Raw genomic sequence first — 19,448 nt, forward strand, 5'->3', positions numbered from 1 at the left:
CTACTTTGTTTCATCAATATATATTTCTTAATATATATACAAATTACGACTGAGAAAACAAAGCGGTGCAGGCTGCAGTAGCGGTGAAGACAAACTGGTTTAAAGCAAGAGTGGTATTGACGAATGTGTTAAGCCTTTTTGTGATGTGTGCTTGTGCACCACTGGTTGACATAAGGAATTCTTGCAAATGGGATTATCATGGTCCATTGAATTGCCACCCGTTTTAACAAAATAAACTTAGAACAATGTTTTCATTACAGTAGAGTACATACCTGTCAGCCCTTTATCAGTGCCTACCGTATTCCAGAACATTTCAGAACCTATTGGTCACCCAGTGCCCTGATAAATATCAGCGTTCATCCTACAAAAGTTCCATCACAAGGGAGAAAAACAAACAAACATAAAAAAGTGTTGTTGCCCGTATTGAAATGGCTGTACGCCGTATGGTCCTGAAAACTAAATTTCCCTGCAACAAGAATAAACCGTATGGGTTGACAGGCATGCAGTACTCTCTGGTTCTTTCGGTAAAGTCACGTAGAAGGGAAATAATAAAATAATAAAAATAAAACATAATAAAATACAATTCTCACGACGTTTCCGACAGACCTGTTCTTCACCTGAGGACGGCTGCTTGCGTTGTGGTCGAAACGTCGTGAGAATTGTATTTTATTACGTTTCATTTTTATAATTTTATTATTTCCCTTCTATGTGACTTTACCGAAAGAACTAAGAAGATGAATCCCTGCAGTCACGAAAGCTTGATATCGAAATCTAGGCATGCATTTCGTTTTCGAAAGCACAGGGGGCGGGGTTACTCTGCCAGAGGGGCGTGGTTATCCTGACAGGGGGCGTGAACGTGGCCAGAGGGCTTGGCGTGAGTTCTCGCGAGATTTCGTGGCATCGGTGTCAACGGGGCGCTGTCTCGGCGGTGAATAGCAGCAGCAGCAGCAGCGGTAGCTTCGCGTTTTAAAAAAACATCGACAATCGCAGCGGATCGCAAGCCATGGCCGACCCCAAGTACGCGAACCTCCCAGGAATCGTAAGTGCGCTTTCACTCAGGCGCGATGCCCCTCGGTTTGACACGGCCGATTTGGGCCTAGCCGACGCTAGCCGACGTTGGAAGTCCTCGGTGTTGTCTAGTGGGGTTGCCCGTGAGAATGCGCCTCTGGGCCCGCTGGCGGTGCCGTGAGGCGGTCTTCCCTCTTTACCTCGGAGTCCGTTGAAGAACAATAACAATGCTAATTGTGATCGTGTCGGGTTTATAGCCGTGACAGTCACACTGTTGTTCGTTTTGGAGATTAATGTTTTAGGATGCTTGGTAAATCGATCTTTCCTTATCAATAATAGCCTGAATTGTGTATGTCTTTGTATAGAAATACCTCACGAAGTGTCAAGACTCCATTTGTTTAGTTAATTTCTATTGGTTATATTGACAAGCCATCATTAGCATCTGGGATGGCTCAGTTCGTATCCTAATGCCTTTGTCAATTACCAAATCACACGGAATGCGTCCTATTTCGCACCTCCGATTAGCACGGTTGACTACGTACGGTGCGAAAGAAGTTCAACATATATATTTCGTCATACTTCGGAAGTTAAGGTTTGAGCCTGGCTATTACAGTATTTGAATGAGAGACTGGCTAAGTATACCTGATGTTGTAGCCTGGGTTGTCAGGGGACCGGGAGAGGGCGGTAAAGGAATGGGTTTTTAATCAATCTGTACGGAGCTTTGGGCGTTATCCATCCCCTATGTGCGGTGAGTTTTCTCCCGGTTCTTTGGCTGCTTTTCTCGTACATCGTGGGTACTGCTTTGATAGTAGAACACGAGGAGAGCCCCTACATTGGGAAGTTGAGCGTTTCTGTTTTAATGAATTATAATAATTACGTGAGTTATATCTCATGGAAAGCCTTTAAACACATTTTCAGTCAATTAAATCCTACATTGGAATGTTTGACCAATTCATCTTAAATTAATTATAATGCGGATATAAGTAGTAAAATGCAAAGGCACTTTTCAGGACTACTGGCCCCATTGCAGTCAGCCACTAAGGACAGTCCGTTACATTTCTTTATGCATCGAAATGTACTGCACAGGAGGTGTGGTATATATTACAAATAATGATGGTTAAGCTGCAAATAATTGTTAAACTGAAGAGTTTAGGCGTTTACGCCAATAAACTATGTTTGACTTTCTGTATATGATGCCACTGGGTCTTACAGTAGACATTGTCAATATTAATCCCCAGTAGAGATTTCACGAACTTGTCAGAAAAAGAAAATTATACAAGAATGCGTGTGAAGTAATGCATTGGGAATGTATTCACCAGTATTAACAAGTACTGTACTGTGTTTAAATGTGTGATATGTGCATTCATTCGGCAAGTTACTGCCAAGGAAGATGACCTAAGTTATAATATAAGTTATCTTCCTCAAACGTTAAGCAGAGTAAGTTGCAGTTTAACACGTAGGCTTTCGCGACAACCACTACTGCAAAATTTTAAAATGTTTATTCACTCTTCAACACACCGGTGGGCTAAAGAAGTGCATTATTTTGTCCTTTGTATACGTGACACATTTTTTACTGTTTGGCCGTGTCGGGTGGTGGAGGGTTACGACACATTTATAAATAACGCGATCTAACCCAAAAACCTTTATTATGAAGAGTAATGTGCGCCTGACAATTCGTGAAAATCATTGGCAGATATCCAAGGTCAGGTACACGAGGCTGGTGGACTTGGCTGTGTTTTTCGGGTCCTACAAACATTTGTTTTCGAATACTGCTGTATTTTTTACATTGTGTCTGTGTTTGTGTCTTCTGTGACTGTCCATATCTCTACCTTTTTGTTTATAGTATTGTGTATCTGTGTGTCTGCATCTGAGTGTGCCTATGCACAGTAGGGGGCGCAGGCGGTGCATCTGCCGTTCATCTCAGCCAGTCAACCCATGGTCAGGGTTGCGATTTCCGCATGGAAAATGCGGAAGGAGGGTTCAATTTTTCCCGCATTTCTGCTAATGTCAACCGCAAACGGTGGAAAGACTACTCCTGTGACCGCGCGCTTTTAACAACACGTTAATGCGTTCTATTGGAAAGGATATATGCAAGGCCCAACATCACGCAGGGCTTTGAGCTACTGATTGCAATGAATATATGATTTCCGCATTTCCGCACAAGAACCACAATTGTATTTTATTATGTTTTATATTTATTATTTTATTATTTCTCTTCTACGTGACTTTACCCAAAGAACCAAGAAGAGGTTACGGGGACTCCCCTTTAAGATTACTCGGCCGTATACCAACACGCAATGCACCATCCGGCTCGACTGGCGTGTGACCCTCAGCAATCGTACACCACCGGCGACTTACACGAGCAATACACATGGCTTGTTGTGATATGAAACATCTCATACTGAGATGAAGGAGTAACTCATAGCAAAGATCCCCCCCCCCCTCTCCCGTGTCGCCTTCACAGACTGTTGCGACAAGTGCTGCTAGCCAGTAGGAGCTATGAAGTGGGGTGGCCAGCACCACCCCCGGCCCCCTTTGTCTCCCAAGCGGCGATGCATAACAAAAACACCACACCAGGATACTCATTTGAGTCCGAGTCCACCCAGAGGGTTCGTAGCGCAGCGTGCTAACCGCGGCACCACCGCTCCCCCGCCGGCTCACCACGTGAACCATCAACAGCGCAGGTGAAGGAAGGAAGTTGGAGGATTAACTCACAACAACAACAACAGCAGCAACAACAGCAGCAGCAACAACAGCAGCAACAACAGCAGCAGCAAGATGCCACACAGCCCCGCCGCGGAGGGAGGGCCGCGTTGTGAGACGCAGCCGAGGCTCATGAACACGGTGCCGCTTTCACGACCAACATCACCGACCGACCTTCATTGATGTCGGAGCGGAGGGGCTGCGACCCTCGTCCACTCTCTGTCTGTGTCTGTGTCTCCGCTCGACTTCCCCCTTCACATCGCCAACATCGGAGCGCTCGGAATTTCAGACGACGCCGGGCGGAGCGGGGGGAGGGAGGAGGGGGAGAGGAGCGGGGGGAGGGAGGAGCGGAGGGAGGGAGGAGCGGGGGGAGGGAGGAGGGGGGGAGGAGCGGGGGGAGGGAGGAGCGGGGGGAGGGAGGAGCGGGGGGAGGGAGGAGCGGGGGGAGGGAGGAGGGGGGGGAGGAACGTGGGTGGGGGGGGGATTGAGGGGGATGGGAGGAGGGGGCTGGGAGGGGTGGGAGGGGGTAGGAGGGGGGTGGGAGGAGGGGGCGGAGGAGGGGGGGGAGGCGGGAATCGAAGTCACGATTTGCGGAAGTCTTCCCAGGAATCACCGCAAATTGCGGAAATTTGTGCGGAAGAGGGTCACAGAAACTACCGCGAAATGTGGTCGAAAACAGCATGTTTGCGGAAATTGGTGCGCAAATCGCAACCCTGCCCATGGTACCTGGGGTCTGTTCCGTGACCTCCTGCCAGCGAGTGTTCGACACTTCAAGTGGCCTTAAAGTGCACATAGCCTGGCACAAGCGGCGTGGTGACGCCACCGCCACTTAGTGGCAAATGGCGGATGTTGTTGTTGTGCTTATGCATCTGCTTGTGTCTCCGTGTACATTATTTGTCTGTGTGTTTCCATGTAATTTTGTGTTCACCTATTTATCTTTCAATGTGTTTTTGTATGTATCTGTTTATGTCACTGTGTTTCTGTGTCTGTATCTGCATGTGTCTCTGTGCACCTTTGTGTGTCTGTATGTTGTGACTTAATGTCTTTGTTTTTGTCTTTGCTTCTCCGTATGTCGTTGAGAAGGCCCTCAACGAGCCGGATGTGTTCGAGACGACAGATTTACCCGAGGACGACCAAGCACAGTTTGAGTCCGTGAGTCACTCTCTACAGCACAGTCAAACTCTGTTCTGCACTCCTTCCAAAACCACCACCAATCACCCTGCACCACAACCACTACTGCAAAATCAACATCATCACCAAAGCACCCGACAGCATTGCCAAAGCACTTGAACACAGATATCAAGCACCTCTTTTCCAACAGATGTCTTAAGTCAGACTATCAACTTCAACCTCTGTTTTATCAAATGTCACTCCTATGGAATGTATTCTTTTCCCCAGTGATTTCCCCTCACTACCAATCCCACACTAAGCGAGTGTTGTGGCACTGATCCAACCAGATGCATTTTTTTTATTCAACCAAATCAGTTTTTTTTTTACATGTTTGTGATAAAACATATATACGTATCACTTAATGCAATACAATTAGTGCACCAACACAGCCAATAAAAATGAATGCTTCTGCTAATAGTTGCATCATTTTACCAGTAATGTCCTCAATTGTTGAGGCTATTATAAGACGTGATGAGTGAGTAACACTTCAAGGTTTGACGTGCCCTGCTTATGACCAATAACCATTTTTCTCGTGCTGTATGTGCCAATGTGTTACTATTTCTCTTCTCCTTTGTAACCTGGATGCTGTAGTTTGCTCAAGTAAGGTCAATTTCCTCCACTTTATCCTACACTCTGAGCTGCATGATACCTCCCCGCTTGATGTCCCCTGCCCCCGTGCCAGTTGTAGAAACAGGCTATGTGAGCAGCATCAGTGAAACACGACCAAAAAGCGAAAGGGCCTCACTTCACAATGGAGGACAAACTGTTCGAAAATTGAGCACACTAGCTAACCAGTAGCTAGTTTTTCCCTAAACCCTACCCTCATGAACCATCCAGCCAGACCATAGCTTTAAAAACTAGTGAACCCTAACAAACTAACCAAATGTTTGCAATTATCTTAAAACCTCATTAAGTAGCCATCCTTACCCCTAACCTTAACAAAGAGCCAACCAAACCATAGCATTAGCCTTAACAATAACAAACTAGCCAATAAAACACTTGGCTTACCCGTAACCAAAACAAACAAATCAAGCACTACTCCTAGCCTTAACAAATTGGTGAGCCAAGTACTAACCCTAGCCAACCGGCTTCAGCACGAGCCCTACCGTGATCCACCGCCAACGCTTCTCAAAGTTCCCTTTTCGCTTTTTGTTCGCTTTTCGCTTTTGAGGCTAACACTGCATGATGCGGTCATCTTTGTCGGTAGAAATAGTTTGTTTATTTTATTATAATTAATTTTTTTTATTTATCCTCATTGAGCATTTGCATGTAGAGCTAATCACCCTTCCCCAATTTAACATAGGTTCATCTGATCATGTTAATATTCAATAATAATAGCCTTACTTATTTTTTTAGCAATTGTAATTCTAGAGATATTAAAGGTTTTGCTTTAAGGGTTGTGTACTTTCTTGACTTAAAGCTTTCGTGACTGCAGGAATTCGTATTCTTGGGTCTTTCGGTAAAGTCACGTAGATCGGTTCAAAGAAAATAACTAAAACTAACAACTACAACGTTTCGACCGCAACACAAGCGGACGTCTTCCTGAAGACGGTCATCTTCCTGAAGATGACTGATTGTGTTGCCATCGAAACGTCGTAGTTTTTTGTTATTTTCTTTGAACCTATCTACGTGACTTTACCGAAAGACCCAATAATATTTGTGTACTGTGTCTACGAGTAAGCCATTCTTATAATCTTTGTACTAAATCTATTTGTTCGTAGCCCCCACCAACGGACTGCTATTGTTCTCTCTGTGTTCTAACTGACCACCTCTTATTTATTCTTATCCTCCGCTTGGTTTGTTTTAAAACCCTCACTGTCTTCTCTGTGGATTCCAAAAGGAGCTGGTAAGGATGTTCTGGCACTGTCATCTTTGCACTTCTCTGCGTACTGAATGTGCGTCTGGTCATTGAGATGCCAATAATCACAAGCTTCCTTGCAGTCTCAGCTGCTGCCATTATATATATTTTTGCTCGGAAGATGCAAATCAAGGATTAAAAAGCTCTTGCCTCATAAATATATAGTCCAGGCTGTGTACAACGAGGCTGTCCTACGTGAGTTTAATGCTCTTGTGTATGAGAATAGACAACATTTATGGTCAAGAATGCGGCTGCTGTAGTGCTAGAGATATTATAAAACGTGTGATTAATGTGCTATAATGGCACGCCTAACAATATTTAAAAGTATATTCACGAACAAAACTTCAAACTCATGTTGGGCATCACAGGGCGCTGAGCAGAGATGTTAATCTACAAGAGCTATTTGTATTTTGGGTTTTCCTCGTTTAAGTTTTGTAAAGAAAGGCATTTATTACTTAATTGATCATTTCCCATTAATTTATTTAAGAAATTAAAGTAAAGCTTTGCTTAAGTTTTATGTAACTAAAACCCGTTAGAATAAAATGATGAGAGTAGTTATAAGTTACAGGCCTTTGTCCATTGGTGGATGTAGGCATCGCCACGATATTTCAGGTGGCATGGGGTTTTTTGGACCATACTTCACGCTGGTGAAGGTTGGTCAACTTGAGCGGGGGCGGTTCGGATATGTCTTACCACTAACGTTAGCTGTGGCCAGGAATGAAACTCAGATTGCTGATTTCACATAGCAGTGCACTAACCACTGTGCTACAGCTTCACTTATATAAATGTATGTGGCATAGGAATGCCTTCCTCTGTCCACACGGCAAGGTGGTTGTTAGTCTGTCTGAGCCACGTTGGTAAGCCTTCACCGCCGGTTGACGTTGGTAAATTTGGGGGAGCAGCCTTGTTCGCAGTCATCGTCGGTGCATGTTTTTCTGAGCTGGGCACCATCTCCTTGCTCCCCCACCACCATTCCCCTGCAGGAGGAGCTGAATAGTGTGAGCGTGGAGCGCATCGTCGTGAGTCCCAACGCGGCGTTCGACGAGTTCAAGGAAAAGCACGTCTCCTCGAAGGACACGGGTACCTTGCAGCAGCCCACTCGCTTGCTCGCGCACGTACGCACACATAAACGTATGCTCACACACACGCGTGTAAATGTACGTTCATGAACGGCACGCAACTTTACGCTCACACGCAGGCACACAAACGCAAGCTCGCATCTGCAGCACTTGCAAGCTCACACACTAACATTCACATATGCTTATCCATGCATTTAAACGTATGCTTGCACGCACACGCAAATGCACACTCACAGGTGCACGCACACAAGCTTGCGCATGAACACATACACACAAACTCAAGCACGCACCTAAAAATGACCACAAGCTTTCGCATGAACTTAAAAGTACATGCACACATGCTTCTGCATATGCACACATGCAGATACATGCATTCAATCACACACTCGCATCACGCATGGTCATGTACACCCACACATACATCCAATCCCTATTTGTGACTCTTTGTAAACACCTGTTCCATGCACTCTATAGCTGTTAATTTTCTTCCATTTGTGCAGATTTTTCCGATAGGATAAGCAAGGGACGCAGAACTGGATATGAGGCCGGGGATTATGAAATGGTGAGTGAGTGGTCATGCGTTGAAAACCACATGGAATGTAGACACTGTACTCCGGACAACACAATATTAACTTGATTTATAAATAATGCAAATGTGGCCGCGTTGCAAATCGTGGGGGCGTCTGCATCCTTGGGAGCTTGAAAACAATTATATTCATAAGAGGGGAACGGGTGGGAATAGGTTACAGGAAATAGAAGGAAAGTAGATGAGTATGTGGTAAAGGTTAGAAGGATGACCCATCACAGGGACTGTCATAGGCAGAGGAAAAGAAGAACGTCCTGAGCCTGGACTTCAACAGGAGGAGGGAATTCGCAGTGCAGAGAGCCTGGGAGAGGGGTGACGTCACATTGAGTGAAGTATGACGAGGATTAACTGGCTGAGTTCACTGAATCGTACAAACAAGATGGAAAAACACAAACATTATAAAGCACACTGTAGGAATGAGACAAAAAAATCAGTTCTTGAATTGATTCACAAATTTGTTAGAAGGAGGGTTGTCAAGGGGGCATTTTCTTTGTATGCTGTGTGTGGTGCATGACATATATTTGGTGCATGTGCTGTGTGTTCTGTGCGTGTTGTGTGCTGTCTGCTGTACGAGCCGTACATTACTGCAACTCATGAGTGCTGTTATGTGCTTGGGGCGTGTGTTGTGTGTTGTGCATATGCTTTGTACGTTACATGTGCTATTTGTTCTTTGCATGCCCTACGCTGCGCTCATTGTCATACCGGCTATGTGTCACCATGACACGTCTGTGCTATGTCTCGGCAGCTGGAGGACGGAAGCAAGGCCAAGGAGACGCCACAGCAGTGGTACCAGCGTCTGCAGCACGAGATCCGAGAGCTGGCTGAGGAGGTGCAGTCAGTACAGGTGCGATTCCAGTGTGTACACGCGCTCACACTCGCTCACACGCGCTCACACGCGCTCACACGCGCTCACACGCGCACGTACACGCATGCACGCTTGTTTATGACCCATGCGTACAAACTCCGCCTATCCTCTCACACCAGACGCTGGCACAAGACACGGATAAGGAGGACAAGCTGAGCCCCGTGGTGCTGTCGGAGCAGGTCTCTGGGCTCCGGCAGCAGCTGGCTTCGCTGCAGCTAGAGCGATCGCTAGGCCCCCATGCCTCCCTTGACCTGGCTGACCCCCACGGAGCGCTCGCCAAGTAAGGATCACTTCTGGACTCCAAGACTACGATAGCCCCCCCCCCATTCCCGTATTCTTTAAAGCAGGAGTGGGGAATCTTTTCTTTGCCAACAGTGAATATAACATTCAGATACCTTGGATGGGCCACATATTAACACACCTTGTCGCTATTCCATGAATAATGTGAAAACTAACACGCGTGTCAACCTAATTTTAAAGAGGGCCTTGAAGTGACGGAGGTGACAGAGCGTGCTAAAATTTGAAACGCAGGGATGCAAGGTCAAAATTTAAATTTTCTTGCACCCGATTAGTGCAGCTAAGATGCTTGCAGTTATGTATAAATATAATTTCTGGGACAGTTTCTAGGGGTCAATAATAAATATGGTATGTAATTTTTTATCTTATATATAAATGAAAAAAAGATATGGCTGATTTATGGAATGACTATAATTACAAAAGTGAACGTCCATGTTTGGAGCGTGATTGTGACTGGTTTGGCTCCACGTAGGGATTGCTGGATGTGTCACTACATGCGCCGTGCTACTCTCCTCCTTGCTCCCTCTTCTCTCCCCCTCTTGCCGCCTGCCTATGTCAGGCGGCTGCTGACTCAGCTGGACACGCTGAAGAGCGGACGCCCTGACGGTGCCGAGTCCAAGGGCTCTGGCAAGGCTGGCGGGGACGGCGCCATCATCACATACGAGCTGCTCTACCGGCCTGAGCACGACAAGTTCCAGCACGTGGCCAAGGTGTGTGACCACCGCCCATAACGCTCGCTCACTGATAGGCAGATGCACGCACGCGCGCACGTACGTGCACACAGAGAAAGTATATAAACACGTACTTGCATTAACACAGATGCCCAAACACGCAGACACTTGCATGCACGCCCTCAAACACAGAAACAAACCTTTTCACACTGACACATGCACACATAGGACAAAAACACACAGATGCATAATCATACACAATTACCTCCTTTACGCAGTACAACCTAGCCGTGCCAGAGCTGTGCCGAGAAAACCCCGGTGCGGTTCAGGAGAGGTGCCAGGTTGTGTTTCCATTTCAAAACCCGAGCCGTGCAGGCGATGTCCTTCATAATGAATCAGTCAAGTCGTATGTAGATGCAATAAATGACAAAAATGGCCACAACTTATGGTGAGAATTATTCAGCTCACGAGTGGTCTTGCTTGCCCTCGAGCCAGATGAAGATGTCTTGTGAGGCCAGAGTATCATGGTTCTGTTCTGGTTCGGCTCATCCAGTAGCTCGTGTAAAACCACATTTACGTGAGGGCCTGGCACTGGTGTGGGAAATGGGCAAATGGCGGAGAAATACACCAACACCACGACATACACAGAGACGGTGATTTGGTGCTGCCCTGCATGCCGTCTGCCCTAGGCGGCCGACATGGAGAAGAGGCTGAGCGAGCTGGAGGCGGTGGTTGGGAAGGCTCCAGACAAGCCGGTAAACCTCGGTGGCACCTCATGGTTTCTCATTGCACATGCACGGCGCAGATGGCACTAGAGGGGGGCGTGCGAAGGCGTTGTGTGTATGTACGTGTGTACATGTGTTGTTCGTGTCTATCTTTTTATTAACAGAACCCCATCGCTGTTGGCTTGCAGAGTTCAACTGTCATGGTAAGTTTAAAACAACTTCATGCCACTTTAGGGTGACTGGGTAATTATTAGGTGTGTAACGATGATCATCATTAGAAATGCTTTGGCAACGAAGACCCGTGGCGCCAAAAACAAGTGGGTCCACAATCCACCGCTTTGTAGAACGCCTGCAAAGTTAGGCCTCTGCCACAACAGATAGTGGTGATGTGGAGCGATATTGGCAATGTGGTGCTGATGTAGTTTTGATCTGATGATGATGTTGGTCATGTTTTGGTTATGTGGTAATGATGTGGTAGTAATGTGGCGATATGGGATAATGTTTGTGATATGGTGTAGTAGTAGAGCCATATTAGTTATGTAGTTATACAGAGCGATGTTGGTAATGTACTGATGATCATGACGTGATGGTAACGTGTTGACGTAATCTCTGCTGCTGCTGTGTGCGACAGGGGGCCTTGGAGCTCATGCAGCTGAGGTTGGGAGTCTTGGACCCGGCCAACCTGGACCAAATCGAGGCTCGGCTGCAGGTTCGGATCTCCCCCCTCTCTCGGCGACACCTGTGCTGCTCCAGGACAATTTAAATTCCTCTTCTGCTTGTTAACCCCTTTTGTCAATCGACTGCTGAGTGAGAGCCTCCCATACCATACCGGTCGTGAGAGAATTGACGATAATTGGCAATGCTGGTCAGTGTGTTTTGGTGAAGGCGGGGAGCATAGACGATTGAGCATAGAACCAGCATGTAGCGCTGCAGCCGGTCACCTGCTTGTGCCTCGTGGTCATCCATCCAAGCACTATCGAGGCTACTCCATGCGAAGTTTCTGAGTTATCCTTGCTTAGATGCTATGTTCCCAGATAAAAGTCCAAATATATGGTATTGGCTTCAAGGTCAACTACCTTGGCGCCACATGCATCAGCTGCTGCGGTGTTTCGTGAATGTGAATCTGGCATTCAACAGCAGTTGGTGAGCACAGCGCTGTCATCTCGTAATTGGCGAGGTGTCTCGGCATAGATGTGCATCCGGCACAACTGGTGCGGTTCGGTGTTTCGCAGACGTAGTGCATACAACAGCCAATCGTGGTGTGAATGGAGCTCTCTCTTGGCAGGGCGTGCTGGGAAAGTTGAACGAGGTGACCAAACAGAAGGATTACGCAGAGGAGGCTGAGACCCAGAGCAAGGTGAGGTGCATTAACATGTTTTATTGGAAGCCAGAACCGCACAAAAACAAACAACTTTTGTCTTGTAGATAAATACCGATTGCTGTGTGTACCGTACTCTCTGACTTGGGTTTGGGGATTCATGAATACGTAGCAGGAAATGATGTCGCAGTGACGTCACTGCAGTACACCTGATCTATTTTGCAAGATTGCGACTTGTGTTTTTTTGGTTGTGCCTGTGCCTATTACATGTGTAATGTTTCACCTCTGAGTGCAGTGTTTCTTAACTCACTACCCCTCATCGTACAACTTTTATTGAATTATCACTGTGTAACAAAAAACATTGTTCCTGGGTAGTAATTGTTATTTCCTAATTGCTTATGCCTCAAAAGTACAGAAAATGGCGATTATTCCCTACAAACTTTGCTTTTGTGACCAGGACAGTGATATTTTGAAATTGACCGATTTTCAATGATAAAATGTGTGCATTTGTGTCATTCCTTCACGTAAAGTGCTGGTCACAAAAGCAAAGTTTGTGGGGAATAATAGCCATTTTCTATACTTTTTAGGCATAAGCAATAAAAAAATAACACTACCCAGGGACAAAAATCGTGTTACATAGTGAATTACCAATGCACGTATATGTATGTGTGTGAATGTGGGGAGTGGTAGTAGTTTAGTAGATGGCGCATTCTCCTACGTATTCGACGACCTGAGTTCGATTCCCGCTCACGGCCAACATCAGTAATGAATATCTGAACCAGTCCTGGGCCTCGCCGAGGTACACTCAGCCGTAAAGTAGTGTCTGGTGTAGTGTATAAACATTCCTCCTCGTGCGCCGTTCCAGCCTTCATCTTCTGCTACAGGTCATACGGGGATGTTTGTTGTTGTGTGCTTGTGCAGGTGACTAAGCTATATGAGATGATGGAACGGTGGGACTCTGTGGCAGACGCTCTGCCCCGTGTTGCGGAGCGACTCCGTGCACTCAAAGAGCTCCATGAGCAAGGTGCTATTATTGGCTCCACAAAGAGCTCCATTCCCCCCCCATGACCACACCCCACCCCACCCTGCCATTAAGACACCCATCCAGACATTACCAGGCCCCATCTTACCCTCCACTCAGCCAGGACATCACCCTCTATTTCCATCACATCAACATCACTGCATGCATTTATGCATCTTCGTAGTCTATGCCTGTGATACACATAGGTGACTCACAAATGTGTCAGCCTATCAGGTTGCCACAAGATGGCAGTACAGCAAGTGAGTTCAAAGGTGTGGTCCCCTTGTATTTGTGGGTTTTCTGAAGGTATCTTTTTCTCTTGTTTTTTGCCTAAAAATACACCCCCTTAAAAAGGGAGAGATTTCATTAGCATTTACTGCTTAAATTACATGAGTATTTATGATCTTTATTATAAACCTTACAGTATGGACAGGGCAGTCCAGAATCTCAATTTGCTCAACTCTGATGTTGTCATCGGAATGTATGTGTACTGTGATCGTCTTACACGTGTTGTTTCGTTTTTGTCATTCTGTGATGCAGCAATGCAGTTCGGGCAACTGCTGAGTCACCTGGAGTCAACCCAGCACATGATCTCGAGCTCCGTGCAGACCAACTCCTCGCTGCTGACCCAGGTAAGCCCACCCTAGTGACCCCCATTGACCCCAACGATTCCTTGTGCCGTCGCGCATTAATCGGCGTCACGCGTCGCGTTTCCGACGGATGTTCCACGGCATGCTCTTCTTTTCCCCCCACAGCTCAACAAGACGATGAAGGACAACGCCGGTTCCATCGAGAAGAACTTCACGGGCCTCGAGTCGAGGATGCGCTCGCTGTGCGAGTGAGGCTCGTACGCTCCTCCCTTCTCTTCCGCCCGCCCGCCCAGCCTCGCTCGTCCGTGTGCCCGCACCTATTTGTTCGCCCGCCCTCACTTTGTCTGCTCGCCGATATAACTGTCCTTCCGCCCCGCTCGAGCAGTGGCGGATTGTGGCACCAGGTTGAGGAGACGACAAACTTCCGTCTTCAGTTTTGCAGTCTCAGGTCATGTGCATAAATGGATTTGTTGAGTAACAGGTAGGTATGTGGTGATTCCCACCTCCCTAACCACCACCCCCCAGCAAGTCGATGAACTGTTCGAATTAACGATGTCCATTTCGACATTGGCATTTAGCTCCTGAACGTATTGCCATACGAAAGTGTAGATTGAATTGTTTCGACTTCGCTTTGCGATTTAATTTTAAAATCCCTATTGTAAAAATATTTCGTTTGTATCATTTTCATTGCACCATTGCCTAAAAGTAACATGAATATATAATATCTTTAAATTGCTAATAATTGTTTATGATGCATGTATCATTAGATTGAGGATACATTTGAATCGATGGATACATGTATTATTTGCTAAATAACTGGAATTTGAAGGCAGTGGCTTCATCATCATCACCATCAGCACTTTCTCCACCAGATGACCACACTTGGCCCATGCCACTTCCCAGGTGAACTGGCCAGATAGGAACCCAGCACCTGTGCATCGCCATCATCATCATCATCGTACATTACCTTTGTATTCCAATCATCAGTGATTCCATTTTTGCAACAACAATTGAGACTGGGACACACACGAGGTGGAGTTTGTGGCCTTGTCGAATTTTGGTGCGACCCTCTGCTACTGCCTCCCACCCTTGCAAGTTGGCGTCCCAGAGTCCCAAGCCAGACTTGCACTGCCACGCTCGCGGGCATCAATTACTGATTCACGTTTGATTGCAAATATTTCCTCTTATTAAAGTGTGCTGTCGTTAGCATGAAACCAATACTGTATATTAAAAAGTACTTTTGACATAATATCCATCAATTAATGTTGAGGGTGTAATTGCAGCGAAGGAAAGAAAAAAATGAGGCACCATTTTGCAGAAATGCACCGACAAAAAATGTGCATCACACGGAGTGATATTTAAACACATTTACATGTGGACAGCCGTGTAGAGTCCTAACTCGCATTACCTCATGGAACACGGAAACGTTTATAGCTATTTTCCAATCGGCAACCAAGCTGCAACTGTGCCATGCCGAGCCAGCCTGGCACAGTTTAGGAGGCACCAGATTTTCCACTGCAGAAGGCAAGCCATGTCACTGATGTCACCAAGAACTTGTCATTCGCTTCACCCCTGGCAGTGTTTGACCCCAAACCAGATTAAGATGTGAGGATGGTATATCGAGTTGCTTCTGGCTTGGCACAGAAGATAGTGACATTTCACCTGTTATGTTCGGGCTTTGTGCTGGCTCATGTCGGATGTTCCTGGTGGAAAAGGGGTATCAGTGGTTGAAACGTAATTTCAGGAGGTGGCTTTCAGACAGACGAGCTTACTCGTGGCTCCATCTTGGCCTATTAGGAAAGGTGTTTTATATTTTAATGTCAAATGTTGCAACAGCTTTTATCATGTCAGACATCTCAACAACCCAGAAATCCATGCTGTTGAATCCCTGCCTCAGTTAAAGTACAGGCTGCAAGACCTTACGCTTTTACTACGCTCCCCAGTGTGGTGACGTATGGTCAATTAACCCCCATGATTAAAAATGGGAAGGTCATCCAGCCGTGTGGATTGATAAAGGGCTGTACATTGTTATTGTTGGTCTAAATTATATACAGTGTGCTCACTGTGTACAGTGTCTTGAGATGCAGTCACAATTAGACCCCGATATGAATCCAAATTGTATCTAAACCACTGTGCTGTCCACACGCTTCGGCTTGTCAGCGAAATAAAAAAAACACTATGTACTTTACCAACTTGAGTGTGTCAGGTTTACATGGACGTGTCCACACTGCAGCTGCCTTCACATGCCAGGCGGGAAAGATGCAACAAGACCCTCATGTTTTATTGAGCTGGGATGAACGATTATTGTACATTGAGAAATCAATGACTCCAGTTTTATGCGTTTTATTAATCAAACAATTGAATAACACGAAAAAAGTTGGAGATGAGTCTCACCTTTGCTCCCACATGTGTTGCTGGGCACGAGTTAGCCTTAGCACGGTGGAGGAATTAACTTTTTATACAAATAGAAAATATACATGTTTTCGATAATTTTTGTGAAAATTATCGTCAAAATTCCCACTTTCCTTTGACATAGCATATTAGGCTTGAACCCAATGCAGGGAATAAACGTACTGAAAAATATCTTGCCTACATTCAGATAAGCTTTTTTGGTGAAAAATGTCAACGTTTATTTTCAAATATAGCACATCAAGAACACGAAGAGGGAATCGACTTTTTTTTTTTAAAGGAAAGTAAATATTGGCCATTTTTGGCAAAAATTTAAAAATTTGTTTTTTGCAGTTTCTCCAAACTGCAAAAAAAAACCCAGGGTCCTTTTCTGATTTCAGTGGAGATGAATTGGCATGCAATCATATAGCATTCAAAGAAAAGGAGGAAAACCAGTGATGGATCACTTCTGTGAAAAATATCTTCATAGCTCATCGGATTCCTGAAGTCTAAATAAAGAAGTCGGATTTTAAGTAGAAAAAAAAATTGCAATCATTTCTCAAGACTAAATTTCACCATCATGATCATAGTTTGCGTCACAGCTCCATTACCATAAACACGTAAGGTCAACACTGCCAGTCTATTTTGAAAAAAAAAAGTTAATTTTTGTCAAAGGAAAATAAGTGTTTTTATTCAGTGACTGTATAAACACTGGTTTGTCACGAAGAGGAAAGATGGATCTTGGTGTTTCAGTCGACTAAAACATAATCTCTCCTAAACGTCGATATCGTGTTCCATGAAATCCGCGCCACCAAGGGGAGAATATGCACACTCCAAATATACATGCGTCAGGTCGGGGTCAAACTCACGACCTCCTGCATACCAGGCGAGGGAGATAACATCTCGCAACCGAGATGAGTTACTGGTCCATTCACGGGATGATGGAATGTTTCAACAACAACAGTGGGCCTTTTTGTTGTTGGAAATGGGAACACCAAACGGCGTATCTAACGGACTGCTGAACCGCAAAGAGAGACACCCATCCTGTTTGTGTCGGTCCTCTCGCACAGAAATCGACCACCGGTTGTCGATTACGAGTGCGCAAGAGCCCCGCCAGCCCTGAAGACAGACGGAGTTCCACTTGCATTGCACATTGTGTGTCGTGCCCGCGCTGCGGCTGTGCCACGTGTTGATCAGCGCAACGGACGCTCTTGCCCAACTGGGGGGCATCTGGTCATCTCGGCTTGCTCACGAGTTTAAACCACGCGGACTCCAGCTTCCCCTTTTCTGTCACGCGCACGCTCACGCCGGCAACGACGCTTCTAATCATATTGATTGTAATTTAAATAATGATAGTTGCGGCAGCGGGATAAACAACAGGGCGTGATTTGCGTGAACGTTGCATATAAGATGGGCACGCCCGTCGTAAAATCAGCCGGAATGTGTCCGATCTCGCCCGTTGCGGCAGGCTAAGCGGGGTGGCCGAGCCTGGTGGAGAGCTCTTGGGTTGGCCACAACCCAGCGCGCCCGGGGGTGTCACGGGCGGCTACACGACCATGTGGTGGGCAGCCTTGACAAAAAAAGCCGTTGTACTGCATGTCTGTGCTCCCCTTCTTCAGCGATCCGCACTGGCAAGCGTGGTTAAAGTATGATTAAATGACAAACCACGTGGGCTTGTACGGCTATAAACTCTGCGGCTGCTTGCTGGACGCGCTGTAAAAGTGTGGTCCAGATGTCTTGTGACCTCAATTTATCTAAAACTGAATATTTGTTTGTATATACCAATGGGTGTGACGACAGAAATGAGCATGCAAAGGAGAAAATAATCAGGAGTGAATTATTTGCGGGTCACAAGACATCTGGACCAACAGATGTCTTCGCGATTACCGTATTTCCCGCATTACGTGGCGCACATTCTCCCCCAAGTAGTTAACAAATGTTGAGCGGGTGGGGAGTACGCCTTATCATCGACGAGGTGTGTGTGTGGCCAGATGTGTGGATCTTTATTGGTGGGGAGCGGTGGTGTAGTGGTTAGCGCGCTGCGCGACGAACTCCGTGACCCGAGGTGACCCGAGTTCGATTCCCGCTCACGGCCAACACCAGTGACTATTATCTGTAACGGTCTTGGGCCTCCCCTAGGTCGACTCAGCCTCAAATGAGTGGTGTGGCGTGTAAACATCACCACTGGGGAGACAAAGGCGGCCGGGCGTGGTTGTTGGACACCCCCCTCGTGTGCCCTAATCAGCCTTCATCGGTGCTCGCTAACGGCACTTGCCCAAACCGTCTGTTGGGTCAAGTTTCTGGAAAGTCTGAAACTCGAGAGAATACGGCAATGTTAAGAGTTGGATAAAGTGCGGGTTGCGTGTCGTCTTTAACGTGTATTTAGCAAAGTGTAAACTTGATCACATTGATTAAAAAAAAGGCGACACATGAGCTGTGTTTTGTTGTTAAACAGCTCTTAGTCCCGAAAAGTTTGCATTCCTTGTTACCTTAAGTTCCTGAGTTAAGTGGACATTCCGATTGATAAATGGGGGGAACCGTAAAGGTGACGCAAAAACAGCCAAGTGTCAACTTCGACGAAGATTTATCGTCGTCATTGTAAAGGAGAAGTCGTACAGTGTTTATACAACTGCGCACGCAGTCCCTGAAATACCATCCTGGATCTTATCAACATCGGCTCGAGACGATTGCAAATAAATAATTCATTTTTCTACGGCTTTTCCTTTATTATCTCAAATTATGTTTGAGCAAGGATTTATATCGAGCAAGTAACACGACTTCATTTGTATGCCCAATTCATCCCTCAATGTCACACTTCACGCAAATGATTTTTTACATGTAAGAAAGAGTAAAAACATTTTTTTATTTTATTTTTTTATTCGCAAATCAATCACGAGGCTATGTTTAAAACCACTGAATACATCTAACGCACATTTAACTCGTGAGTTTATTTCAACCACATTAAAAAAAACTACTTTCAGATTACCCGCACCTCCGATTCGCACCGATGGCTACGTACGGTGCGAAAGAAGTTCAACGTACATATTCTTGGATCTTTCGGTAAAGTAACGTAGAAGGGAAATAATAAAATAATTAAACATAAAATTCTCACGACGTTTCGGCCACAACACAAGCAGCCGTCCTCAGGTGAAGAACAGAGCTGTCGGAA

The 19,448-nt window shown here is 45.9% G+C and overlaps 1 protein-coding gene across 1 annotated transcript; it reads left to right on the top strand.

Moving 5' to 3' along the window:
* The first annotated feature begins 866 nt into the window (after positions 1–866).
* Positions 867–16,079, top strand: DCTN2 (dynactin subunit 2). The gene is made up of 14 exons (XM_078605828.1): positions 867–1,039; positions 4,795–4,863; positions 7,723–7,819; positions 8,319–8,380; positions 9,150–9,248; positions 9,389–9,549; positions 10,126–10,276; positions 10,927–10,992; positions 11,127–11,165; positions 11,594–11,671; positions 12,248–12,319; positions 13,202–13,304; positions 13,842–13,933; positions 14,057–16,079. The coding sequence occupies exons 1-14, from the start codon at positions 1,004–1,006 to the stop codon at positions 14,141–14,143; spliced, it is 1,212 nt and encodes a 403-aa protein (XP_078461954.1). The 5' UTR covers positions 867–1,003; the 3' UTR covers positions 14,144–16,079.
* Positions 16,080–19,448: the final 3,369 nt, after the last annotated feature.

Source organism: Lampetra planeri, chromosome 2 (assembly GCF_965212315.1).
Source record: "Lampetra planeri chromosome 2, kcLamPlan1.2.h2, whole genome shotgun sequence".
Classification (NCBI taxonomy): domain Eukaryota; kingdom Metazoa; phylum Chordata; class Hyperoartia; order Petromyzontiformes; family Petromyzontidae; genus Lampetra; species Lampetra planeri.